The sequence below is a fragment of the Diceros bicornis genome, chromosome 7 (genome assembly GCF_020826845.1).
Source record: "Diceros bicornis minor isolate mBicDic1 chromosome 7, mDicBic1.mat.cur, whole genome shotgun sequence".
Classification (NCBI taxonomy): Eukaryota; Metazoa; Chordata; class Mammalia; order Perissodactyla; family Rhinocerotidae; genus Diceros; species Diceros bicornis.
The window spans coordinates 39,508,049-39,534,979 of record NC_080746.1 but is presented as its reverse complement, the minus strand read 5'-3'; the positions used below and the strand labels follow the sequence as shown (position 1 = coordinate 39,534,979).

The 26,931-nt window shown below is 43.7% G+C and overlaps 1 protein-coding gene across 1 annotated transcript; it reads left to right on the top strand.

Moving 5' to 3' along the window:
- Positions 1-14,097: 14,097 nt before the first annotated feature.
- IZUMO1R (IZUMO1 receptor, JUNO) lies at positions 14,098-16,447 on the top strand. The gene is made up of 4 exons (XM_058544519.1): positions 14,098-14,235; positions 14,955-15,162; positions 15,584-15,721; positions 15,879-16,447. The coding sequence occupies exons 1-4, from the start codon at positions 14,098-14,100 to the stop codon at positions 16,145-16,147; spliced, it is 753 nt and encodes a 250-aa protein (XP_058400502.1). The 3' UTR covers positions 16,148-16,447.
- Positions 16,448-26,931: the final 10,484 nt, after the last annotated feature.

Here is a 26,931-nt window from a genome sequence, read left to right as displayed (position 1 = left end):
AACAAGTTACCCTTTTTGAACAATTTTGCCTGGCTCAGTACAGGGAGTTCAGTTTATAAAGCTGCTGAAAGAGGTTTTTTAAAAAGAGCTATGTCCTGGATTTACCTATAAGGCAGAAAAGCTCATCCCCAACAGACTTGAATTCAGGTGGAGGCCTGGGTCAGAGTTAGTTCATATGGCAAAAGATGCAGACAGAGCATCAGTGATTGAATATTCGCGACCTCTCCCACACCTCCACTCATGCAGGAGAGTTTTGTTTTGCAGTTGGCTTCTGGGACATTATTATTCAGACCAGAACCGTGGATAATGAGAATAACCAGAGATGCTGGATGGGCCAAAAGTCTTTACCTCTGAGCTGGCAGAGTTATGGAGAAGGGAGGGGGTGGAGGTTGAAGGAAGAAGCAAAAAAAAAAGAAAAACGAAGCATGCGTGGGTTGAGTTTATGAGTTTGGGAGACTTCAGAATGAGAGAGAAGAGAGAGTTTGAGAGAAGCTGCTACATACAAGGCATATTGAGTAAGAGAGAAGGAAGAAAGGAGAGAAAAGAGAAGTTTAATTTTTTTCCTGAACATTTTGTTTCATGAAGACAGTGAATGAAGCTTAAATCATTTTAATTAATTTTGGGATTACAGACTTCTGTTTCCTTAGGTGTGACTCCAAGCCAAGGGGAGGCAGTTGAGCTACAAAAATGCTGCAGAGTGAGAAGGAGGGTCTGAATTCAGTCCAGGACAGAGGACATGATACTGTCCTCAATAAATAATTGTTAAATGAAATCTTCCTCTAGCTAGAAATTATACTTTGAGCACAGCTGATATACAATTCTTTCTCCTCTTCACCTCAAGCTTCCTGATGCCTTAGCTCTAGAGAAAAAAGTGTCAGCCAACAGCAGTCTTGCCCTTCTGAGATAAATAGAAGTGACCCGCAAGCTGGGCGATTTATGCTACCACTTCAAGCAGTTTCTTTTCCTTCTCTCACCATTGGTAGCTTGTGCCCCAAGTCTGATGTAAGGAGGCAATCATAATGCCATGGAGAGAAAAAGAAAATCAAAGAAACTTTCTTTGTTAGGAATCCTTTGCACGCAAATGGCAGAAATCCAACTTGAAATAGAGTAAGCCCAAAAGTTTGTTCGAAAGTATCAGGTGTCCCATGAAAGATTCAGGAAAGTATGGGTGCTTCTGGGTCTTGGGAATAACTGAAACCAGGGAACAAATTACTGTCAGGACCTTTTCTTCCCATCTCATATCAGTGTTTTGCTCTGCACATCAGTTCCACTCTTCCTTAATGAAAATTGAATTTCTCTACATGGCAGAGGATGTGAGATTTACATTTTATTAGTTTTAGCTATGGCAGAGAGATTAACCTGATAGATTTGATCTTGTGTCCAAAAATCCAGAGACAGGTCTTGTAGGGGAGGAAGAAATATTCCTCTACCCTTCCAAGTTCTTCTGGTTGGTCTAAGAATTAAATTGACATGAGACAGAATAACAGAAGAAAAGCAAACAAATTTATTAACATGTATACATAGGAGAAACCCAGGAAGACTGAGTAACTCACCAAAGTGGCTGAAGTCACCACATTAAACGCTATCTTCAGCTAAAGACAAAGGAGGATGTTCAGGGTAGTGGTTTGGGACTTCAAAGAGGAGGAAGGAAATTCACATGGAAATGGAAAAGCAAATGTTTGGTAAACAAATGTTTGCCATGCCTGGCAAAGACAATGGGACATGGAGAGGACTTTGATCAAATGGGCCTTGCTAGGTTCCTCTCTGTCTACCACACCTAGTTCATATTATACTATAGTGATCTATGGTATTAGCTCCTTCCTGGAACAGGCCTTTTGTCTTCAATTCCTTTAGGCAGTTCAATTTCAAAGGGGGAGGTCAAATTTTCTTCCTGAGTCTTTTGTTCTTAAAATTAATCAAGCATAAAAGACACATTTTGGGGTAGCAAATTCTGCTGCCCTACAGTCTTATTTTGGGTCCCAAAAGAATTGAGCAGCCTCTCTACATGAAAGGAGTCAAGAGAGGAATAGTCCTCTGAAGAAGGGACGACCAAACTCAGAAGCAGGGGGTATGCGGGCAGGTAAAGCAAAAGGCGTTCATCACGGGGTGAGAAAAGGAAGAGACAGGGAAAGATAAAGAGGGTCTAGTACTAGTCCACTCCCTTGCTTCACAGACTGAGAAACCCAGGCCCATGGAGGTAGATTAGAAGAAAATATGGAACTTCAGTCTTTTCACCAAGAAAGCACGTGTATTAATGACACAATATCAGAATATTAAGGAATTTCATTCAAACACTCACCAATAATAATAGCATTCATTGGGAAGGAGAAGATAAGAGGACCATGACAGTGGGGAGAATTTAAACCACTAGTTCACTATTAGTGATAATGTTATCTGAATAGTTTTCTAAACTTTCATGAGCCTAAGAATCACCTGGAGGAGGTTGTTAAGAAATGAAGCTTCTTGGGGCTTCACTGTTGGAAGGTTTTCATACGGTCATTCAAACAGAGCTGATAAGAATATAAATTGCTTCAAAATATGTCAAGAACTTTTAAAATGTTGACCTGATAATTTCACTTCTAAGAACCTCAAAATCCACACACAGACTTGCATAAAATAACGTTTAATATGGTTTTAATTATAATAGTGGAAAATTGGGAATAACTAAATGGTCAACTTTAGGGAAATGATTGACTAAATTATAATATATTTGTATATTAGAATATGATGTCATATTAAAAATTATGTGGAAAAATAGGCACTATCAAAACAGGATGAAAACATGGACATGGTCTAAAATTAAGAGCTTCCTCCAAATCTTTCCATGGACCCCAAGGTCTTGGTGATTCATGAAATCATGGACTCTAGGATCAAAGAGAATTTGGAGGGCAAGTGTCACCAAAAATAGTGGAGTAGGGAGCTTCAATGATCCACTCTTCCACTGAAGAAAACATTAAGCTGGCAAAAACTGTCAGAATCAGGAATATAATTCAAAAAACCTACAACACCCAGGGGAGGGCTTAATGAAGAAGAGGCTGCTAAATTTCAGTAAGAGAGTGTATGGTGTTTTTACTTACTCATCTACCATCCTTCATTCCCCAGCTTGGCGAGTGGCCATGATGACAGCTGTTCATGTTCCTGGTGGTACAGCTTGCTGGTGCCAGAGCAAGCAATTCAGACCCTGTTATCAAAGAATTGTTGTTGTGCATTTTAGTCTGTCTGGTGGCTCCCTGAGGAATCACCCCAGAGGCCTGCCTTTGTTTTGCCTCTCTTGGACTTCTTTTATGGCTGGAATGGCCTCCTGAGCAGCATTTGTCAAATGCATTTAAAGGCATTATACTACTGAGAGCCACCTAGGGTAAGGGATGGCAAATGGGACAAGCGGCAGACACACCAAAAACCTTGGGAAGAAGGAGGCCCAGGAGGAAGATACTTGAGGGAATAAGGGCTTGGAAGGGCTCCCAGGTATGCCAGGAAATCCCAGGTATGCCAAGCACATGCCGAAGTCTGAAGTCATGCTCAGAGAAAACCTGAGGTGATCCTATGCTTATACCTCTTTGGGCTCCACATAACAGGAGGTGAGGGTTAGACAGAATTATAGGTGGTGTGGCTAAGCACTGAAGTGCTCCAGCTCAGACACAATCACAAAAACTGCAAACACCACAAAGTTTTTTCTCTTTTGTCTTTTTGGATCCAGACATGTAAGGAAATATCTCGCATGTCACTGGCTGACTGCTGAGATAATGGAAGGGAGACTTGCACGACTACACATGACAAGATATACAGTCTTTGCAAAATCATTTGGAAAAGCCATTAAGTAAATGAATGACTGCAGGCCACAACAAGTAAGAGCAAATCATGGGAAGGAGAGAGAATATGATTTCTAGAGTTATCATACTATAATATTTGAAATGTCAAGTTTCAACAAAAAATGATGAGCATGCAAAGAAAGAGGAAACTATGGCCCATTCACAGGAAAAAGAAAATAAATTGACAAAATAAATTGACAGACAATAAACTGTCCCTGAGGAATCCCAGACATTGGACTTACCAGACAAAGACTTTAAATCAACTATCTTAAATATGCTCAAACAACTAAAGGAAACCATGGACAAAGAACTAAAGGAAACCAGGAGTGATGTCTCAACAAATAAAGAATATCAATAAACAGAAACTATAAAAAGGAATTAAATAAAAATTCTGGAGCTGAAAAGTACAATAGCTAAAATTAAAAATCTACGAGAAGTGTTCAACAGAAGACTTGACAAGCAGAAGAAAGAATAAGTTAACTTGGAGATAGGTCTATTAAAATTATCTAGTCCAGGGGCCGGCCCAGTGGTGCAGCAGTTAAGTGAGCATGCTCCACTTCAGTGGCCCGGGGTTCGCAGGTTTGGATCCTGGGCACGCACCGATGCACTGTTTGTCAAGCCATGCTGTGGCAGCATCCCATATAAAGTAGAGGAAGATGGGCACGCATGTTAGCTCAGGGCTGATCTTCCTCACAAAAACAAATAAAAATAAAATAAATAAATAAAATAAAATTATCTAGTCTGAAGAGCAGGAAAAAAAAGAAAGAAGAAAAATGAACAGAGCTAAAGAGACCTGAAGGACACCATCAAGTGTACCAACATACAATTATGGGACTCTCAAAAGAGAGAAGAGAAAGAGGCAGAAAAAATATTGAAGAAATAATGTCCAAAAAGTCTCAAATTTAATAAAGACATGAATCTACACATCCAAGAAGTTTAATGAACTCTAGGTAGGATAAATTCAAAGGCATCCACACTGAGACACATTGTAATCAAACTATCAAAAAACAAAGACAATCTTGAGAGCAGCAAGAGAGAAGCAACTAGTTATGTACAAGGGATCCTCAATAAAATTAACAGCTGATTTATCACCAGAAACCATGGCGGCCAGAGGGCAATGGGGTGACAGATTTAAAGTGCTGGAAGAAAAACAAAACTGTCAAGCAAGAATTCTATATCTGGCAAAAGTATCCTTTAAAATGAAAAAGAAATTAAAACATTCTCAGACAAACAAAAGCTGAGGGAGTTTATTGATAGTAGACCTGCCCTACAAGATGTACAAAAGGGAGTCTTTCAGAATGAAAGGACACTAGACAGTAACTCAAAACCATATGAAGAAATAAAGAATACCAGTAAAGGTAACTACATAGGTAAATATGAAAATGAGTATTATTGTATTTTTAGTTTGTAAATCCTCTTTTTTTCCCTATATGACTTAAAATACAAGTGCCTAAAATAATAATTATCAATTTAAATTCATGTTAGGAGGCCCACAATATATAAAGAAGTAATTTGTGACACTAACAACATAAATAAGAGTATGGAGCTGTACAGGAGCAGACTTTTTATATGCTATTAAAGTTAAGTTGGTATCAATTCAAACTAGATTGTTAGAACTTTAGGATGTTAACTGTAATCCCCAGGGTAACCACTAAGAAAAAAACTAAAAACATATACAAAAAAGAAATAAGAGGGAATCAAAATGGCAGACAAGAGAAAAATAGAAAAAGAATTTAGAGGTTCTTTGGCTCATTCTGCCAAAAGATGCAAGAATTGGCTTTCATTGGAATCTGACATGTAGCTTATGGGCAACTGAGGCTCCTCTGAACAGAAATTCAGCCACATAAGATTTTTAGCAAAAATGTAATACAAATAAATGTGAAACATTGTCTAAGTAATATGCATGACCCAGGAGCTTGATATGGTCTGAGCACCTTTCCTACTGATGCTACTGTGAAACTGATGCCTAGTGCTCTGTAGCAGGTCAGCACTTCCCTAAGTGTGAGGCAAAACACTTATGCCGTGGTGTTGACGAGTATAACATACACTGGCTGCTGTGGTCAAAGATGTTTGGAAATGCTGGGTTAAATGGAGTTCCAGAAATGTCCACTGCAGGACTCCTTGGAGTTTTTAACACATCTTGCATGTACACTGAATACTCAAGAGGTGTTGACAGTGTGAATATACCCCAAACTTTTGGGTCATGGAAAGAATCTGTCACTTTGGAGACTGGAGCTTCCAGGAACATCCTTTAGGGAAGGGTGCAGGAAATAGTTAAGCACACTATGGAGGTTTTCTATACCCGACTTTCTTCATGACCATAGTTGGGGTGATCACATTTAGGGTAAAAGTGCGATAACCTGAGTGACATACCTGGACCAGTGCCTGCCACATGGCAGGCACTCAATTCTTTGCAGATTTTATTATAAGATTCAAGAGCCAAGGAGTAATTCAATAGACATTTTTTCCTGTTTAGTGTAGAACAGGGGGAACATAGACTTTGAAGCTAGATAGACCCAGACTCAAATTCTTGTCCCATTGCTCACCATTGATTATGGACTGTAATAAGTTCTACAAAACACCTTCATAGCAACAGCTAGACTAGTGTTTGATTGAATAACAGGGGACAATAGCCTAGACAAGTTGACATATAAAACTGACCATCACACTCCACTGTTTGTCAACTTGGCACCCATATACGTCTCCTTACACCATACTTAATCTCCAAGTAAAGACAACAAAGTCTTACTCCTACATGCAACAACTATCCTGTGTACAAACAAAAATATGCTACTCCGTTCTCCAGAAGAGGATGCAGATCCTTGGGTAAGGTTTACTCTTCTCCTTTGATACCCTGTAACTTAAATACAGTGATAAAAGTTAACTATTACTAATACATCTTAAATGATAAGGAGATAAGACCATGAGAAACTTATTTAACCTCTCTGAGGTCATCTGTAACATGGGTTTATAATACGTAAGCAGGGTTATTTGCTCATTCATTCAGCAATCATTTGTACCAATCAATATAAACTATGCTGTGTATAGTACTAACTAAACACAATCTTTGCCCTTGACTAGCAGACAAGGCAGTGACATGAGGGGAGAGGGCCTGTCACAGAGTAATCAACCTTGGCTGATTTCCCCTTCCTCTTGGAATGGGGTAGGCGCAGCTCTCAGAATAACCACAGTCATAGCCTGCGTCTCTTCACTCCATCGAAAAGCACCATTCATGCTGCAATAGAAACAGCACCAGGACCTTCTTCCAGATCCAAAGAAACCACTATGCCAGGGCATTTGGAGGAGATAGAGAATTTCCGCATTTCTGTGGATGAGTGCAGTGCTTTGTCTTTAAGGACAATACAGCAAGTTGACTCAAGTGTTCCTTTTAAGCCCCAGTATCCATGGCAACCAGATATTTCATAGGCTTTGATCAAAAAACAGAAGCACCAATTCAAGTATGAGGAGACATTTAGCAAGTTAAAGTCTAGTTTTGTAAACTAGAGTCATTGGATATTCACGACTGTCAATGTTTTCCAGAGAATTGAGTTTTAAATAAACGTGAACCATTCAAGAGCTTCATATAAGTTATATGATATTGGTCTGTAAAGGAGGTCACTGAAGAATCACAAAACTCACTTTTCTAGAAACAGCAACTGCTTAATCATTGCATTACCAGAAGGCAATTTACCCTGTCTCTTGGAAAATTGATTTTTCCCCTCTTTATCTTTTCATTTGTAGGCAGAAGGGCATCAGGAGTCAAATATTTGCCACCTTAAAACTATTTACTTTCCATTGCTTTCTCTCTGTAAACCACAAAATATATTATGGACCTTCCAGTCCTTCTGTGCATTTTCTCAAACATTTTCAATGTAAGAAAAACACATAAAGACTAAAATAAATCTAGAGACATGCATATTTATTTTCTTTACTCTATGAAATATAAACTGAAAAACAATTCACCAACCACATTTACCAAGCCTCATGGTTAATAGAGCTGTGGAGAGTCAGGAAGATGAGCAAGACAAGACCTTCTAGGCACAGGTCATCTAGCAATAAGTGAAAGGTGAGTGAAGAACAGAGAAACAATTCTCTTTAAAAGGTAGAAATCCACAAGTCTACACATTACACACAAATAACACTTATAACTGTGACCATACACAAAAACTCTGAGATTTTCCAGAATTATTCCTGGTATGCTTTTTAGTAAAAATGAATCATATATGTGTATACACACATTTATACATACACACACATATATATGGAGTTCTACAGGTCAGGCCTGGAGAGAGAGATTTAGGCACCACCCACATACAGGTGATCACTGAAGCCACATTGGGGGTGAGGTTGCACAGAGAGAGTATGTACAGTAAGAAGAAAAGAGGCCCAAGGACAGAGCTCAAGAAAACACTTAAATGGCAGATGGAGGAAATGGAGTCTACCAAGGAGACTGAGAAGGAACAAGTTGAGATGTAGGAGGAAAACCAGGACAGAATAGAGCCCTGGGAATCAAGGAAGAGGCGAGTTTCAAGAAGGCAGGAAGGATTACCTTGGTCAACGGCAGCTGAGAGGTCTAGTAGGATATGGACTGATCGTTCCCATTGGATAGAACAATTTGGAGGTTGTGGGTGAATTTGGCAAGAGTGGATTCCGTGGGGTGGTGAGTAGAAGCTGAATAGCAATGGTTGATGAATTAATGTGAGGTGACACAGAAGAGCCACAATGAGCATACACAGGTCTTTCAGGAAGCATGGCTGGGAAGAGGGAGAGATGGGTTGGTAGCTGGCATGGAACTTTGGATCAAGGGATAGTTGGAGGGAGGGATGTTGGGAAGATTGAAAGAAAAACTTTATTGAGCTCAGATACACATTGTAAACCTGCATACAAATCACAGTTACTTGTTATTAACATTGTCGGGTAGACCCAGCAGCAGCTTGGTTTAAAGGTAACAATGGGATACTGGCACCAGGGAAACTTTGTGAAGACAGAAGGAGCTAGCAAGCTGCGAGAAAAGTAATCAGGACAGTAAAGCTCTGTGTTCTTTGTGTTACACCTTTCTCCCCTCTCTGGTTTTCAGCTAATCTCTTTCCCATAGGACTTTGATATTTTCTATCTCCCCTAAGTTAGACTCTCATCAACACCGGATAAGCTTCACAGTCATTTCCTCTGCTGTGATTAAAACTAAAATTGGCCTTCTTCAAGTGGTGATGAAAGGCCCCAGCATTAACACTCCGAAATGTCACGGAAATCATCAGAAACTAAAGATGTTCCAGGCTGAAAGTCTGAGACTGAGGGAGAAAATTGGAAGGGAGAGGGAAGTGTGAGGGGAGAGAGAGAGAGAGGAGAGGGAGAGGACAGAGGAGAAGGGTAAGGAGAGGGGATAGGGAAGAGAAAATAAAGAGGTTAAACTAGAGGGAGAAGGATAGGTAAGGATAGAATCAAGAAGAGAGAAAGGAGAGGAAAGAAAGAGAGGAGGGAGGGGAGAGAGATGAGCCAGGGGAGAAGGGGAAATATAGGAAGGGGAGTGAGAAGGATGGAGGGGGACAAGAAGGATGGGGGTAAAAAGGATTGAGGGGAGAGAAAGATGGAGGGTGAGAAGGATAGAGGAGGGTGAGAAGGATAGAGGGGGGTGAGAAGAAGACTGAGAAGGATAGAGAGGGGTTAAAGGGAGGGAAAGCAAGAAGGATGGAGAGGGGCAAGAAGGATGGAGGGATGTGAGAAAGATGAAGGGGGTGAGAAGGATGGAGCAGGAAGGAGAGACAAGAGAGTTCATTTTAAACTAGAGAAGAAAGATAGGTGAGGCTAGGATAAGGGGGAGGAAGGAAGAGGGGGAAGAGAAGGAAGAGGGAGGGCAAGGAGAGGGGATAGGTCAGGTTAAACTAGGGACCTGTCTGAATTAAAACAATGTTTGTAAAAAATGCAGTTTATTCTACTCAGGTATTTCTCCTTATTTACTCTACAAACATGTACTGACCAGGCCTACCAGATCGGGCACTGCGCCTGCCCCAAGCTGCTCCCAGCCAGAGGCAGGGGAGACTACAAGCAGACATTCACAAAGGGGCGGTAAGTGCATGACACAGCAGGAGTAAGAGGGAACATCTCTCCAACCCTGGGGGGGACCACACAAGCTTCCCTGAGCAGAAGCCAGCAGTTTGGGAGTTGAGGGATAAGAAGGTGTTACCAGGCATGGAGGGTGAGTTCTGAGAGAATAGCTTGGCAGAGGAACCACGTAAGAGTGCAGAGCAATTACAGACATCAGGGGTGAGGAATGCCTGTAGCGTAGATGAGAGAAAGGACTGCTGACTGGGATGGAAAAGGACATCGGAACTAGATGAAACATGGTCTGTGTGCCATATTAAGGATTTGGGACTTATCTTTAAGTCTAGAAGGGTCTTAAACATGGGAATATCATAACCATCTTTACCTTTTAATAAAACCATTCTGAAAGAAAAAAGCCTGCAGACAAATGTTGAACTCTGGTTAATGATACGCACGTTTGAATTATTTAGGAGGAAGTATGCTGATGTCTGCGATTTACTTTGAAACGCATGAAAAACAAGAAGATTGATGGCTGGCTAGAAGGCTGGATGGTTGGCTAGCTGTGTGACAAAGAAAATACAGTAAAATGGTAACAGTGAAATCTAAGTGGTGGGTATATGGGAGTTCACTGTAAAATTCTCTCAACTTTCCTTGTTTGAAATTTTTCATAATAAGGTACTGGGAAATTAGATCATTCTGGCAGCTGCTTGCATAAATATTTGGAAAGGGGCAAGCGAGCCAGTTAGGAGGTTGTTGCACAAATTGAAGCAAGAGATGATCATGACTGGGACAGGCATAAAGAGAGAAACAGGCATAAAAGAACCCGAATTCAAGAGAGATGCAGAAAGTTAAACCAACCACTTTGGTGGTGAGATGGATATAAAGGGAAGGAAGAGGTGGGGATAAACAACACCCCTGTCTTACCTGCCCTAGTAACAAACCAATTATGAGTTGAGACAAGCATGGTCACTAGATTTGGGGGAGAGGAGAAGGACTCATAAGACCCACTAAGAACTCTGAATCACTGATGGCCCCTCAGCTGGCCTCTGATTTCAGCTTCTCATCAGGAGATTCCTGGCACAAGTTCTTTGTTGTCTTAGTCTGTTCTCAAATTCAATGGGCTTCAGCACCTTGGGCAACCTCGTGTGTAGGGGAAAGAAGGAGAATTATTACTGCCCACCTTGTGCTATGTTCCGTAACCAGTGAGGCTGGGCTGCTCGCCCTCCCTTCAGAACCCTCTGAACGCTGCTGTAGCGCTGCTCTTGGCAATTTAAGTGTTCTGTTTTGTTTTTTTAGAACAAAATTGTTTGAGATCAGCAGCTTCAAATGGCTTCATCCACAACCAGCTTTGGTTTATCAGCTTTCAGTCAGGAAACAGATTTCTCTAGAAGACTCAATCACAATAAGGGAAAAATGAGTTTTCTTCACGGGCTGCAGACTGCCCCTCTGGGGAGCAGATGTTGTCCAGCCTGATGGCTCTCTGAGTGGCAGCCTCCAGAATCCCTCCCTGCCTGCTTCCCCTGCCCCTGTGCTGGCTGTAATTTCAGCTCATTTCCTACAGCCTTGTCCAAGAGACTGTTAGCAAATCCTTCCTCGTCCTTCTTCCCTACACGTGAAGGACATTTACCAAAGGACATGTTTTCTATGTCAGTAATTACTCCTGCACTTGATTTCAGCATTCTTGTCCCTGCCATGTCCACAGCCATCTGAAACTTAATGTTAAACCCAAACTCTTACCTCGTCAAGACTTAGAGCTTCCTGAGTATCTGTGAGGACTCGAATAGGACATGCACCTGCTCGTCCCCTGCTGAGTGGACACCTGTGGGAAGAGACCTGTGCTGCAGAAATGTAATTACTATTTGGTATCGGACCCTAAAAAGGAGACTCCTCACTCTGCTTAAGGCTGGGATATGCGAGGCAGGGCTGGTGACCATCACTGTTCCCCAAAAAAGCTGACACGTGCCTCTCAACACAAGCAGATTTGACTTTGATTTGTGAATGACACAAATCAGGCATGACTTTTATTTAACGCTTTTATTGTTTTGGTTTAATTTCCTATGTATCGATAAAACTTCAGTGATGTTGGCTACTTCTCCTTTGGAGAGAGAACATGTTATAAGAAACAGGCAAAGAGACAGGCTCCTTTTTCAGAATTTTCATCATGTTCGGGACTCGCCTACAAGTCCTGTCCAAGTCTCCTAGCCTCTCCTTAGTTGAGAAGGATGCTGTGTGAATATCACTGCTGAGAACATTTGTAGAATATTTCACAGGACAACGGCCCCTTCACACTAATGGGGGCTGGTTCCTGGGTTGTAGAGGAACTTTGTTGTTTTGTTTATTTTGGCTTTGGTCATGCACTTGAATTCTTGGGTCCCCAAGGCCCAGCTTTATCTTGGCATCTCTGTACTGCTGGGTCTGCTCCCCAGCAGGAACCTTAGCTCCAATCACCAGGTGGCCCATCCCAGGTAACTATGCTGATGAAGGAGCAGGTAGAAGCTGAGGAACAGCGCTGAGAGAGAGAGGCTTCACGGGATAAAAGGATAAGAAAGAAAACCGTTAAGACTTACTCTGTGCCAGGCACAATGCCAAGTCCTTTTCCTGAACTTTCATTTCTTTTTCCCAACAATCCTTTATAATATCCCTTTACACAGATAGGGAAACTGACAGAGTGTAAGCCATTTTCTCAAGGTCGTCCAGCTAGCAAGTAGCAGAGCTGAGAGCAGAACTCAGTAGCTGACTAAAGAGCCCGGGATCTCAGCCACTCTGGGGTCGCCACTGCTCTGAGAAAGGGAAACCCTCCCGGCTCCACCCCCAGGAGGCCTCTACACTTGGGTAAGAGGGATGCTGTTTAACTGGAGCCACCTGGAGTTCTGCCTCTGCACCTGGACCTAGGAGGAACGGGAGTGGGTGATAAATGGGTGGGATCATAGAATTCTCCTCAGCTTCACAAGCTCCGGCGGTGCGAGGGAGCAGCTCCTGCTTTGAAAGTGAGTATGAAGAACACACTGGAAGGGGCAGCATCTTTCTTCTTTTCACTGGGCATACATGATTCTCTAAAAATACTTGATGGCCATGTCTGTGCTCGAAACTGGTGCCGAGGAGAGAGAGCAGACTTAGGTTTAGAGTTGAGGATGGGCTGGGAAGGTGGGGCTGAAGTCTCCACCCTGGGATGTTTGAGGCTCTAAACTCGGACTAGGCCAGAGGTTTTCAGTTTCACCATGATGGGTCCATGGCCGGTTCCTGCAACGCCTGGAGGACTGAGGGAGCCATGGGGTCCTGGGTGGGTGAAGGCTGAGGGAGCCTTGTTTCCTAAAGGGTTAGGTGCTTGAAGCGAGTGCTCTTCTGCCCTTTTTTTTTTGGTCTCTCTTTCCACTCCCTCCTGTTACCAGTACTACCTAGACCAGAGCTGGAAACATAGTGCTCAAGAAACACCAAGGGAAGAGCCGGTCTCCTCATTCCTATAACAAGTATTGTCTTTTGGATGTGGAAGGCTCTCACATCTGACTCACGCCTGGGCATGCTCCCTGATCTGACATGCCAGCAAGGCCCCTGGGTGCACGGCTGCCCCAACTTGTGCTCAGGCTGGGTTTGAGATAGGTTGAGGCTGTTGGAAGCAAACTACTTCTCTAGGGGAAAGGACTCTGGCAAGAGGGGACTGGGGAGGGGACCAGCTGCTTGAGGAGCTATGGGCCCTCCGTGGACCCCTCAGAGGGGCTGAAGTTAGGGTTGACACTCGAGGGGGTAAGGCTTGCGTTTGTCACACTACCCAGTCCCACCATGCCCTTTGCTCCAGGTAAAATCTGGTTACTGAGCATTTGTTCAGTCACTCAGCCAGCATGGGGGGGCTCGCTGTGGACCAGGATCAAAGCTCTGAGTTCCCAGCCTATAAGTTGCTCAGTTGGTAAAGGCTGCCTCCAAGTGGAGAAGGGTCAGGAAAAGTTCCCCCAGGGAAGGCTGGAACCATTCTACCCTTGATCTTCACCTTAGGGCTGGTTTGTTCCCCCAACCCTGGGCTTCAGTTTCTGCATCTGTACAATTGTTGGGGGCAGGTGTCAGACCTGTCAGGTTTATTCCACCTGCCCTGACATTTAATGATGCTGCCTCAAACAGAGGTCCTAGGAGCAGCCAGAGTGTCATGGTCACTTGAGGGAGCCTTGAAGCCATACTAGCTCCCCAGGATAGTGAAGGGAATGGAGCAGGGTGTCCTTTCTATCATGTAAGCAAGTGGGTCTCCTCTCTGCAGTAGGCCATGGCATGCTGGTGGCAGCTCCTGCTAGGGCTGTGGACAGTCATGCCCCTCTGGGCTGGGGACGAGCTTCTCAATGTCTGCATGAACACCAAGCACCACAAGCGAGAGCCTGGCCCAGAAGACAAGCTCCACGAGGAGGTACAGAGGCCAGACCCGGTCTAGAGGTGGGAGGGGGCTGCTTTGGCAGATCAAGGAAGGGACACAAATACCAAGATGGTTTCTAAACCCCCATCAACCCTGACTCATTTGGTTCCTTAGGCTGGACTTTGGGCAAAGTCCACTAGAGGGGACTATGACCTTTTGAGACCATAATTGCCAAATGATTCAAAGTTGCCATCTCCCAGCTGCCCGGCCACTCGGGGAACAGGGGTTCCCCTTCTCCTTCTCCACCCTTCCTACCAACAGGCCCTGGGGAAATCCGTGACTTAAGGGACCTCTCCTCAGGCTCCTAAAGGCAATTGACAGGGATGAGGGAGGAGGAGCAGAGTTGGCATTTACCCGTGAGCCCTTCTCAGCTATGGTGCCCTCCCACCCAGTGCAACCCCACATTCCCCTGGGTCTCATGAGGCTCCTCTGCTGCCCCTCAGGAGCTGAGATCCCGGAAGTCACGTTTCTAGGGGACTGCAGCAGCCTGTGGCAGGGAAGTCAGCATGCAGGTGCCCTTTGGGTGTGAATGTTGACAAGTTATCAGCATTCCCTCTATACAGGGGGATGCTAGCCTAAAGGCATCCCACTTGCCCACATCCTCTTGTGGGGGACATTTTTATATCTCTGCCCTAGACACTCTTCAACCCCCTGCCTCTTACCACCCCCACCCCCGACACACACACACCTTTTGCTTCTTCCTCTACCTTCAGTGCATCCCCTGGAAGGACAATGCCTGCTGTACAGCCAACACCAGCTGGAAAGCCCACCTGAATGTGTCCCTGCTCTACAACTTCAGCTTGGTTCACTGTGGTTTGATGATGCCGGGCTGCCAGAAGCACTTCCTCCAAGCTGTCTGCTTCTACGAGTGCTCCCCGAACCTGGGGCCTTGGATCCAGCAGGTGGGAAGACTGGGCTGGGGAGGCAGGAGACACATCCATACAATGCCCTGCTACTAAGAGCCTGAGCTCCAGGATACTAGCAGGAACAGGAGATACATCCTCCTATGGACAAGAGCAGAGCCAGAGGCTGTTGTTGGGGAAAGGGTTGGAGAGGAAGCAGCCTCCAGCCGTGGAGAAGGACATGGGGGGAGACTGGTTAGATGAGAACAAAGGATGAGGGACTATTTGAATCCCATCTTTTGTATGTAGGAACAGAAGCTGTGCAGCCCAAGACAAACCTATTCATCCTCTTAGCCTCATTGTTCTCGTTTGTAAAATCATACTTAAAGACTTCATAAGAGAATATATTCAGATGGCACCTGGCACAAGCACCATTCTAGCTATCCATAGTCTTCAAATTGCTGCTATTAGTATTCTTGTCTCTTGCTGTGCCTGCACCCAGGTGGACCCAAGCAGGCAGGGAGAGCGGATTTTGGATGCGCCACTCTGCAGGGAGGACTGTGAGCAGTGGTGGGAAGACTGCCGCACGTCTTACACTTGCAAATCCAATTGGCATCATGGCTGGGACTGGAGTGGAGGTGAGTGGCACTTGACAGGGCACGGGGGAAAGCAGGGCCTGGGAGGCACCCTCCCTGGGGGCAGGTGCAAGCACCCTGTGCTCCCTCAGGGCAAATGATGGGGATTCGAGGGTGACAGGAGTGGAAGGTAAGTTGTCCGTGCCTCAACCCCCCACAGGTAAGAACCGCTGCCCTGCAAGGGCCCACTGCCACCCTTTCCCCCATTACTTCCCCACTCCGGCTGACCTGTGTGAGAAGATTTGGAGCAACTCCTTCAAGGCGAGTCCTGAGCGCAGGAACAGTGGTCAGTGTCTGCAGAAGTGGTTTGAGCCTGCTCATGGCAACCCCAATGAGGCCGTGGCCCGCCTCTTCGCCAGCCCTGCTCAGTCCTGGGAACTCTCCCACACTCTCATGGCCTTCTCTCTGTTCCTGTTGTTCCTTTCTTGAGAGCCCCTTCTCCTCCCACCCACACTCCTGCACTCCCCCACCTATGGCATGGCAGCCTCCTTCCTGGGTCCCTTCCTTAAGTGACTCAGCACAGGCTGGGGAGCTGGTGGGACATTGAGGCTACAGGAGCTGGTGCCTGAGAACTTGCACATTCGGTTCTAGGCCCCCTCTACTGCTCTGCTCTGCCTTTTCCTCCCTGGAAGGTAGCTGGGGGCTTGGATGGCCAAGGTGACCTGCCCCCTCCTGCCTTTATGGATGGTGGGGCTCTGAAGTGGGACTCCAGGCCCTTCTCCTCCAGTATACACCCTCCCCCTTCCCTGGCAGAGCTGATGGTGACAGCCCTGGCCTCCTGTCTCATGACGGTGCCTCCAATAAAACGGCAGTTGACCTTTCCTCTCTGCATGACCCACGCCGTCCTCACTTTATGGTCAAGGAGTCAAGCTACACAAAGAGGGAGGCAGTTTGCCTGCTGTACTGAAGTCGCAGAGTTGGCTGTTACTTACCATAATAATAATTAACTTCTTCACATGTGCCAGGCCCTCTTGTTAATCCTCACAACACCTCTCTGATGGGAGTCCTTTCAACATCTCCTTTTTTTTCAATAAGGGATACACCGTACAAAAGACCCAAATCCAGGATGAGGATGGGGCCACCCAGCCCATAGGCTCTATTTTGGACACCAAGATTGAAGCAGCTGCCTCAACTGCTTTCGGCTTTCCCTCTTCCTTTTAACCCCAGAATCACAACACACTGGTCTGGAATTTTGAAAGCCAGAGTTCTAATCCATCTTGACCACTTTCTGTATGACTTTTGGCAAGTGCTTTAACCTTTGTTTAAGACTGTCTTGGTTTCCCTCTCTGCTGAGGGGAATGAGGTAGTTGGACCATGTGATTTTGACCAACAAAGAGAAAAAGGAAAAAGCCAGTGCCGTTGTTTGTTGGCGTATAGTCTATGCTTCTCAGGCAGTGCTATGTCCTAAAGAATAAGACAGAACAGTTAGAACTGAAGCAGAGAAGGGGTGTGGAGGTGGCCTTCACATCCTTTCTGTAAGTGGACTGGCAGCCAACACACTCACCCAGAACCTTCCAAAACTGAAGCCCAACAGCTTCCCAGCATGGATGGTGCTTTCCCCACAACCTCTTCTTTGACAAAGAGAGGCTTCTAATACGCCTGCACTTCAGTTGGTTGGCTTTTCTAACAATTACTCATTCTCGCCAGAGACCAGCCAGCCCTGCTCATCAGTTAACTCCACCCGCCTTGCTCCCACGCTTACCTTGAATGTGAGCTTGCACTGAGCAAACCCTGTTACAGGTGGGCACTCCGATTCCAAAATGAAGAGAGTCCTTCCAAGTGATGTGCTCAGAGTCTGGAGCAGGAGACAGACAGCAGCAGGGGTGACAAAGCACTTCACTGGGTGTCTGCGAAAACAGGGGCTAGGCCGGGGTGGGAGTCCTGGGAAGACCTCACAAAAGAGGTGAAGCTTGAGCGCTCCCGGTGAAGAAGGGTCACTTCACTGAGAAGAGAAAGGAAATACTAGACAAAAACCAGCCGATTCCCCAAGGCATGAACCATATGATGGGGGAACTTGAACTGTTTTTAAATTAATAAATCGTGGCTGCAAAAATACATGTAGGTGAAATTTATTTTTTTTTTATTTTATTTTTTTCACCCAAAACCCCAGTAGATAGCTGCATGTCATAGCTGCACATCCTGCTAGTTGCTGTATGTGGGGCAAAAATACATGTAGGTAAAATTTTTTTAATTTTATTTATTTTTCACCCCAAAACCCCAGTAGATAGCTGCATGTCATAGTTGCACATCCTTCTAGTTGCTGTATGTGGGACGCGGCCTCAGCATGGCTGGAGAAGCGACGCATTGGTGCACGCCTGGGATCCGAACCCGGGCCACCAGCAGCGGAGCGCGTGCGCTTAACCGCTAAGCCACAGGGCCGGCCCAAAAATACATGTAGGTAAAATTTCTTAAGAACTGAGGACTGAATGAAGTGTCTGAGGGTATGTGCTTCATAATAAAGCTGAGTTTAGTGACTTTTTTTTAGTATTTTTAGGTATAAATATAAAAAATAGTCAAAGTAGGGTTAAAATTAGGGTGGACAAAACAAGACCAGTTCTGGGAGCCCTAATAACTATTAATATTTATTGATCACTTACTCTGAGCATAGGGGCTCTGCCAAGCTCCTGACACGCTTGCACTAGCTCATTTGATCCTCACAAAAGCCTTGTGAGCTACTCTTGTTCTCCTCATTTTCCAATTAGATCAGAAGCCTATGTAGCTTTGCAACCAGGTAAGTCTGACCCCAGAGCCCCAGCTTATAAGGCTCACACTGAGCATCCTGGTAAGTTGGTGAGCGGGGCTGAAGCAGATGTGGGGAGAGGAGGCTGGCTCACAGCAGGTCATGGTCAAGAAATAGAGACTGATCTCTCTCTCCATGTGTGGTTGGGAGGAGTGACGGGTAGTGGAGTGGAACTGTCAGGTTTGCAGTTATATTATTTGTTTTAATCAGAGTGATCCATGCACATGGCTAAAACACATAGGTCAAACCATCTCTAACACAGCAACAGAGCCCCAGCCAGCCAGTCCCTCGGCCCAAGAGCCCCTGCCCAGAGGCGCCTACTCCTAACCATTTCTGGATTTAGCTAGGAAAAAGTTACAAAAGGTGACTTATCTTTTCTGCTACACACAGGCTATTTTTTTGCTCTCTGTTCCATTAGTTTCTCAACTTAATCTTCCAATCTTTTTAATTTTGGCAATCCACTTTGAATTTCCTGGAGACTTTTTTTTTTTCTTAATTCCCTTGTTCTTCACAGCCTGCTGTTGCTGGTTTTTATGGATGTAATATCTTCTCAAATCTCACTGAAGGTCTAATTAGAATTTTTTAAAGCATGTTTTTTGTCTCTGACCTGTCTCCTCCAAAGTCAATCTGGTCTATCTTGATCTTCCCTTGTGTGCTGCTGGTTTTCTCTGTGTCTGACCTTGGCTGTGTGGGCTGGGTTTAAGAATGGGGGTGGGTTGGATTTTCTAGCTGGCTGGGATGGGTGTCCTCCATGGTTGTATATGTGGGTCTTCTTTCCCGTGACTAGCAAAGATGATAGTGAATTCTGGGTACATGCGGAGGGCTGTTGACCGAAAGATTTTGCTTCAGAGCGTGGAAATAAATGAAGACCAACCAAAGCAAAGGCTGCACAGAGCTTGCTAGAGCAAGGGAGTCAGCCACCATCACTTGCATTTTGGCAGAGACTCAAAGGCAGGCAGAGTAAGGAGAAAGCCTTGGAGTGGAAGAAAGGGGAGACTTCAGGGATGCTCTGAGGCTGCTGGCCTGGGGAAGCTGTAGGCGGGATAACTGGAAGAGGGGCATCGTACGTGATTGTTTAGAGGTGCATATTTGGTTGCTTCCAGTTGAGCCTCAGTTGGAAGCAGGGATACAAATTACGACGATGTCAGTTATTAAACAAGTCCTGGCTCTTTCGGGCTAATTGTTAGAGAGGCTCTTCTTTGGCTTCCTGGGCTGGTTGCTAGAGATAGTGGTCTAATTTCATATTAGTCTGACTTATAGATAATAGGCTGGTTTTCTGGGCTGATAACTGCAGATAATGGGTTAGAATGCTATTTTGATGTACATCTGGACATTGGGCAGTCTCTCAAGACTGAGTTGACAGGAGCTACATTGAAGTGTAGATCTCTCAAATGCTGGAATGAGGATGTTTCTGGGGTGCCAACATATGTTTCACCATATATGAAACTTCAGCATTATCCAGAACTTAATTTTTTAGAGAAGATCCCCTCCACGTTCCCCCTACCCCAGGGTTAAAGTTGAATTGCCTGAGTTCTACATTTGGACAGAGGACGTGGGAGTGAGCATATATAGACTTTCTCTTTCTGCGCCCCACACCCGCAAACTCTGAGCCCAGAGCCCCTCGGAGGTTCTGGCTGGAAGCTTAGCACCTTCTTCCCCTGCAGCTGCCTCCTCCACTTCCTCTGGCCACCACTGTTCCCTTTGGTGTGCTTTCCTATGCTTTCCATCTCCTAAATATTTGTTGAAATCTCTTGTTCACTGGTGGTTTTCTTCACACTCTCTTGATAAAGGAACACTTAAAAATAAACAATCATTTTAGTGGGATCACAGTTATTCATTCTACCTTCTGTAACCAACAGCTGCAGATTTTAAAAAAGATCTCATTGTTGTGTAAAGAGTAGATTAAAAGGGGGCCAAACTGGAGACGAGAGGCTGAGGACAATGTGTATGGATGAATTTGCAGAACTGGAATGAAGTAAGAAATGCAGGTGATAGGAACCTTATTGTGAATAACACTCTAGGAGGCATAAGTCAGGCTCCAGGAAACAGTGGACCAGAAAGGGGCAGATTCAGGAACTATTAGGAAAATAGAACCTAAAGAAATTTGGACCATACTTTTGTATACAGTGCCACAAAATAGGTATAAGATGATATTTTGGGGAGAGAGAACTATCACAAAGTTGACAACAGCCTTGGATAACTCAACTCTGATGCTCCCATCTGTAAGAGGTACTGTCCGTAGCCTAGATTGTACTAGGTCTTGGGTGGGAGGGGAGATGGCAGAGGGCATTCCCTCTACTGGATGCAACCCAGTTACTTTTCCACTATGGGAACATCAAACTCTATTCAAGTCCTTCCTCAGAGAATGCTGGGAAGTCCTGGGTAGCAGGTGAAAAACAAAAACAGGTATGCTACCTTTGCTATAAGATTCCTTTCTGAGGAACTTTCCTCAGTAAGACCCCTTACCCGAGTGCAGAAATCACTGCAGCCTGACATTCATGCACTGGGATCTTGTTCCCAGACCACCTCTGCTGCCTGAAAAAGGAGTGCTGAGTGCCCCCCATTCTTCCTCCATCATTTCCCTGCCCACTCCTTCCTCCACCCCATCCCCACTGATCCCCTCCTTCCTTAGGTACTTCCCACTGTCCCATTGCTTTTGCTGTGGGGGGACCCAGATTTGGAGATTATTCTGGTGTCCAAAGCTGGTGTCTTTCACGTTGAATCCTATTCCCCAGCTCCAGCCCTTGAGACAGCTCGAGTGTCCAGTCCCTTCTTGCATCTCAAGGAGGCAGTATTCCTGCCAATGAAACCAATCACCCATTTTTCATTTTCCATCCTTCCCTCAGTTCTGCTCACATCCATGCTCAGATTTGCCCTCCCACAGAATCAGAAACCACTTTTAGCAGTGTTTTTGCCATAACTGAACCAAATAGAAAAATCTGGAGGAAGAGAGAGGACTTCCCAGGGAGGAGGGGCTGATGAAACACTTGGAGACGCTGGTGAGATGTCAGTATGGAGATGGCCATCAAACAGTTGACTTGAGGTGCACGAGAAAGGTTAGGGCTAGAGCTAGGAATTTTGGAATCACTTTCCTGGAAGTGTTATTTGGAGCTGTGGAAGTAAACAAGTTTTCTAAGAAAAAATGTAGAGAGGAAAATGGAAAGATTATGGAGAGTCTCTAACTTACGGTTAGGAGGTGACAAGGGAAATGGAGCTACTGAAGACACTGGGAAGCAGAAGCTAGAGGGTAGAAGAGAAATGAAAAAGAACTGTATGTCAGAGGGACAATGTCAAATTCTGAGTTGCCATCCATATATTAAGTAATTCATAAATAACTATTGCATTATTAACTCTGTGCTAGACACTGCACTGGTCCTGGGGACTGAAGGACTGGATATACAAATGAACAATGACTAGACTGTATATAAAAATAGGACTCTGCCCCATAATCTGTAACAACCAGCCCAGGAAGCCAACCTACTATCTGCAGTAACCAGTCCAAAAAGTCAAACTACTGTCTATAACGACCAGTCCATGAAGCCAAATATTAAACCCCTAACAATTAGCCCAAAATGGCCAGGAAATGATTAATTACTTACAGCTTCTCTATTTTTTGGCTCCTGTTTCCAACTTAGGACCACTGGAGAAAGCCAAGTATGCATCCCTAACCAGTCTCATACAATGCGTCATTTCTAGCTAACCTGCCTACAGTGTCCCCGTGCTAACAACCCCCCAATTACGGCATTCCTTTTTTCCACTCTTCTTCCTGCCTTGAGTCTCTGCCAAAATTCAAGTAATGGTGGCTGACTCCCCTACAATCTCTGAATAAATAGCGTTTGCTTGCTCTCATTTGGTTGATCTTCATTCATTTCCACAGATATAACAATGAGGGAGGCAGACATGGTTCCTGTCCTTGGGGAACTTATATAGTAATGAGGAAAACAGTAAAAATACCTGTAAGCAATAAAAATTAAAATAACTACAAATTAGACAATTGTTAGGCAGGAAACATACAAGGGACTCAGAGAGGGTTGGGGGAGGTGGCTACTTTAGGTGAGATAGATACTTTAAAGGAGTAGGCAGCTTGAGGGAACATTTTGAGGATTAGGGAACATGTTTGTAGGATAAATGGAAAGTTCTAATGGAGGTAAAGTTAAAAGAGGGCAGAAGGGCTGAGGGGATGAGTTCAGGGGGGTGGGTGATCTAGGGTATAAACACCCAGATTGACCTTGGAAAAGAGGTGGGGTACTTTTTCCATTGAGACAGGAGGAGAAGAAAGAAAATGTGAAAAAGTCATTGCAGAATTAAAATGCTTCAAGTATAAACATTAGAACTTTGCCACCTGCTGGGAGTTTAGAAGCTCAAACCACTGAGCTAGTGGGAGCATTCTGGCCGATGTGTGGAGCCTGGGCAGCTGCTCCTTTCGTCCAGCTTTCCAAATTCACAGCCCAGGCAGCTTGTCTATCCTTAGCCATGTGGTTAGTCTAAATTTCTAGAGGATCAAAATCCAACCGAGGGTGAGATTCAAAAAACTGAGGCAGGATTATTTTCAGGGTCAGGACGTTTTGTGAATAGAGAGGCTAAGAGTTGACACCAGCAATGAAAAAGCCAAAAATTTAATTTTATCCCAGCCTTTTCTGAGCTCTGCATCTGTGTACAGAGACAGGGGCTGTGTCCCAATCCCAGAGGAGCTGCTGATCGTGAAGCTGCTGGGCTCAGGTGTTCTGACTCCTGCATTGCAGAGGAAGAACCTAGAGCTTACCAGCCTCTGATTACTTGGAATCAAAGGTGAGCTTTGGAAGGAAGGAGCAATTTTCCCTGGGGTGGATCCCTGGTGCCTTACCAGAGAGCTCCAGGAAGCCAGATCATAGATGGGAACAAAGGGAAGCAGCAAGAAGGGGCCCATTTCTCACCAATGACTAAGTTTAGAGTTTATCTTCTGTGGATATAAGTCAAATGTGGGTTTTTTTTTTCCCTCCATGAGCATTAAAATCACCACAGCAAGACATTAAATAATATACGTTGCTATGTTTTCATTATTAAGTAAGAGGTATAACATTACCCAGTTCTTAACCTATTTCCTAGCCTTTGTCCCTCCAGGGGGCATCAGACATGGGGTGGAAATATGTGTCTTGCACTTGACTTAATAATTTTAAAAAACAACTGAAAAATTGATGGTATGTGAAAGTAATGAGTAAGTTGGAAATTTGGGTGAATATTTTCATAATTTTGGCGAGAAAAACATTAAGCCAGCAGCCATAAAGTAAAAGATTAATAGATTTACTAATATTTCTAAAAGGCAAGATAGAAAGGAAAGGGAAAGGACTTTTTAAGAACACTGTAAACAAGATTAAAAGACAAATGAAAAATAGGGAGAAATATCTACAACACATACATATAGACATTAATATTCTTAACACAACAACAGTTTTAAAAACTCAATATAAAAAATATGATTTCTCCAATTGAAATATGGGCAAAGGATTTTTATAGGTAATTCACATTTCGAATAAAATTTAAACTCCTTACTATGGCCTTAGAGGTTCCATTGATCTGCCACTCCCTAGCTCTCCAACATCAGCTCCTAAAATTTTGTCTTCTGTTTACCACTTTCTAGCCACATGAGATTTCTTCTAGTCCTCAAATAAACTAAACTCATTCCTGTCTCAGAACATTTGCACTTGCTGTTTCATATTCCTGTGATGTTTTTGCCCCATATCTTTGCATATCTAGCTCTTTCTCATAATTTGGGTCTTAGTTCAAATATCACATTTTTAGAGAAGCTGTCTGCAATTACCCAATACAGAGACGTCCCTATTCCAAGTCATATTCCATCACATCATCTTGTTTTATTTTTCTGATAGCTTGTATCATCATCTGAAATTGTATGTGCATGTGTGTGCGTGTGTGAGCTCTGCCTCCCCCTACTCCCATTAGAAGGCAATCTCTATGAGGGGAAAGCAGTTTATTGCAGTATCCCCTAACACGTAGAATATTTCCTGGTACGTAGCAGGAGCTCAAATGACTAAATGAATGAATGAAGAAAAATGAGAAAATATGATCAGTAAATATGAATGAAGGTTTGATTCTATGGGTAATCAAAGAAATGCAAATTAAAACAATAAGAACTTTTTTAAGCAATTAGATTGGCAATGATTAAAAAGAATATGATACTGTCTGCTGGTAAGGATGTAAATTGGTTGACACCTTATGGAATGTAAATTGGCAAAATGCATCAAAATTTCAAATTTTCAAATCTTTTGAGCCCCAATACTGTTTCTACCAAGAGTCCTAAGAAAGGGTCACTTCTTCAGACCAATAGGATAAATCCTTAGATACAAGAAGCTCAATGAATCCCCAGCACAAGAAACATAAAGACAACACCAAAACAAATTATAATAAAATTGCTCAAAATCTTGGATAAAGAGAAAATGTTAAAGCAACCAGAGCAAAAAAGATTCCATATATTCAGAGGAACAAAATCAAGGGTGGCAGCATATATTTCTCATAGGAAACAATGCAAGTGAGATGATAGTAGAGCAATATCCTTAAAGTACTGAAAGAAAACTGTCAAGCTATAATTCTATACCTGGAAAAAGTATCCTCTGGGGGCTGAATTGTGCTCCCCCCATTCATATGTTGAAGTACTAACTCCCCAGTAGTTCAGAATGTCACCGTATTTGGAGATAGGACTTTTAAGAGGTAATTAAGATAAAATGAGGTCATATAGGTGAGTCCTGATCCAATATGACTGGTGTCTTTATAACAAACAATAAGAGATTAGGACACAGACACAGTCTGAGGGACAACCACGTGAGGACATAGTGAGAAGGCAGCCATCTACAAGCCAAAGAGAGAGGCCTCAGAAGAAACGTAACCTGCCAACACCTTGATCTTGGACTTTTGGCCTCCAGAACTGAGGGAAAACAAATTTCTGTTGTTTAAGACACCCAGTCTGAATATTTTGTTATGGTACTGTAGGGGAGGAATAACTATTCCTCTACCCTTTAGGTTCTTCTGGCTTGTCTAAGAATTAAATTGACATGAGATAGAATAAGAGGAGAAAATCAAACAAAGTTTAATAACATGTATACCTGGGAGAAACCTAGGAAATCTGAGTAACTCACCAAAATGGCTGAAGCCACCACCTTAAATATCATCTCTAGTTAAAGACAAAGGAGGATGTTGGGGATAGTGCTTTGACACTTCAAAGTGGAGGAAGGTAATTTACATGGAGGTGGAAAAGCAAATGTTTGATAAACAAATGTTTGCTGGGCCATCTATGGACAATGTGACTCGAGAGAGACCTTTGATAAAAATGGACTCAGTAAGGTTCCTCCGAGTTTACCACACCTAGAGTTGTGGTAGCTCCTTTCTGGGACAGGCCTTCTATCTTAAATTCTCTAAGGCAGTTAAAAGAAAGGTCAAAATTTCTTTTTGAGTCTTTTATTCTTAAAAATAATCGAGCCAAGCAGATACATTTTGGGGTGGCAAATTCTGATCCCCCACAGTAGCCCTAGAAAACTAATACAATATCTTTTAAAAATGAAGACAATATAGGGGCCAGCCTGGTCTTGTAGTGGTTAATTTCACATACTCCGCTTCATCAGTCTGGGGTTCACAGGTTTGGATCCTGGGTGCTGACCTACACACCACTTATCAAGCCAGACTGTGGCAGGCATCCCACATATAAAGTAGAGGAGGATGGGCACGGATGTTAGCTCAGGGTGAATCTTCCTCATCAAAAAGAGGAGGATTGGCAGTGGATGTTAGCTCAGGGTTAATCTTCCTCACACACACACAAAAAATGAAGGCAAAATACAGACTTTTTTAGATATACAAAGTCTGAAAGAATTCATCACTAGCAGACCCACACAATAAGAAATATTAAACAGCAGAAGGAAAATGATAGATCAAAATATAGATTTACACAAAGGAATGAGCAATATTGGAAAGATTAACTACATGAGTAGGTACGAAAGAGCTTTAAAAATTATTTAAATCTCTTTAAAAGATTATTGACTGTTTAAACAAAATAATAACAATGTAGTATGGGGTTTATAATAAATGTAGAAGTAAAATGAATGGCAATAGAATAAAGGCTGGAAGGGGAGAAATGGAAGTATATTATTGTAAGGTTCTCATGCCATAGTCAAGTGGTATAATATGACTTTACTGATTTTGGACTCAATTTCAGTGAGTGTGTGGAGTTTCCCCACACCACCAAGCAATTCTTTGACACCAGCTGGGTGTCCTACAATTCAACTCAATTCTAACACTATCTACCTGGATATAGCATCAGATCCTACAGGTTCAGGGCTCAGTTCTATAAGACGGCCCTCTCACACACACACTTCAGATACCACTTACAGGCCCAAGTTATCACCAGTACTTATGACCCATCGGCTATAGATTGGAGGTTCCAACAACCCTCTCTTTGGATTTGATTAATTTGCTAGAGTGGCTCACAAGA

Bases quoted from the DNA above. Each gene is read 5' to 3' on its own strand.
- IZUMO1R (XM_058544519.1), top strand. From the start codon at position 14,098: ATGGCATGCTGGTGGCAGCTCCTGCTAGGGCTGTGGACAGTCATGCCC. The intron at 14,236-14,954 runs GTACAGAGGCCA...CTCTACCTTCAG, and splicing joins AAGACAAGCTCCACGAGGAG to TGCATCCCCTGGAAGGACAA. The intron at 15,722-15,878 runs GTGAGTGGCACT...AACCCCCCACAG, and splicing joins TGGCTGGGACTGGAGTGGAG to GTAAGAACCGCTGCCCTGCA.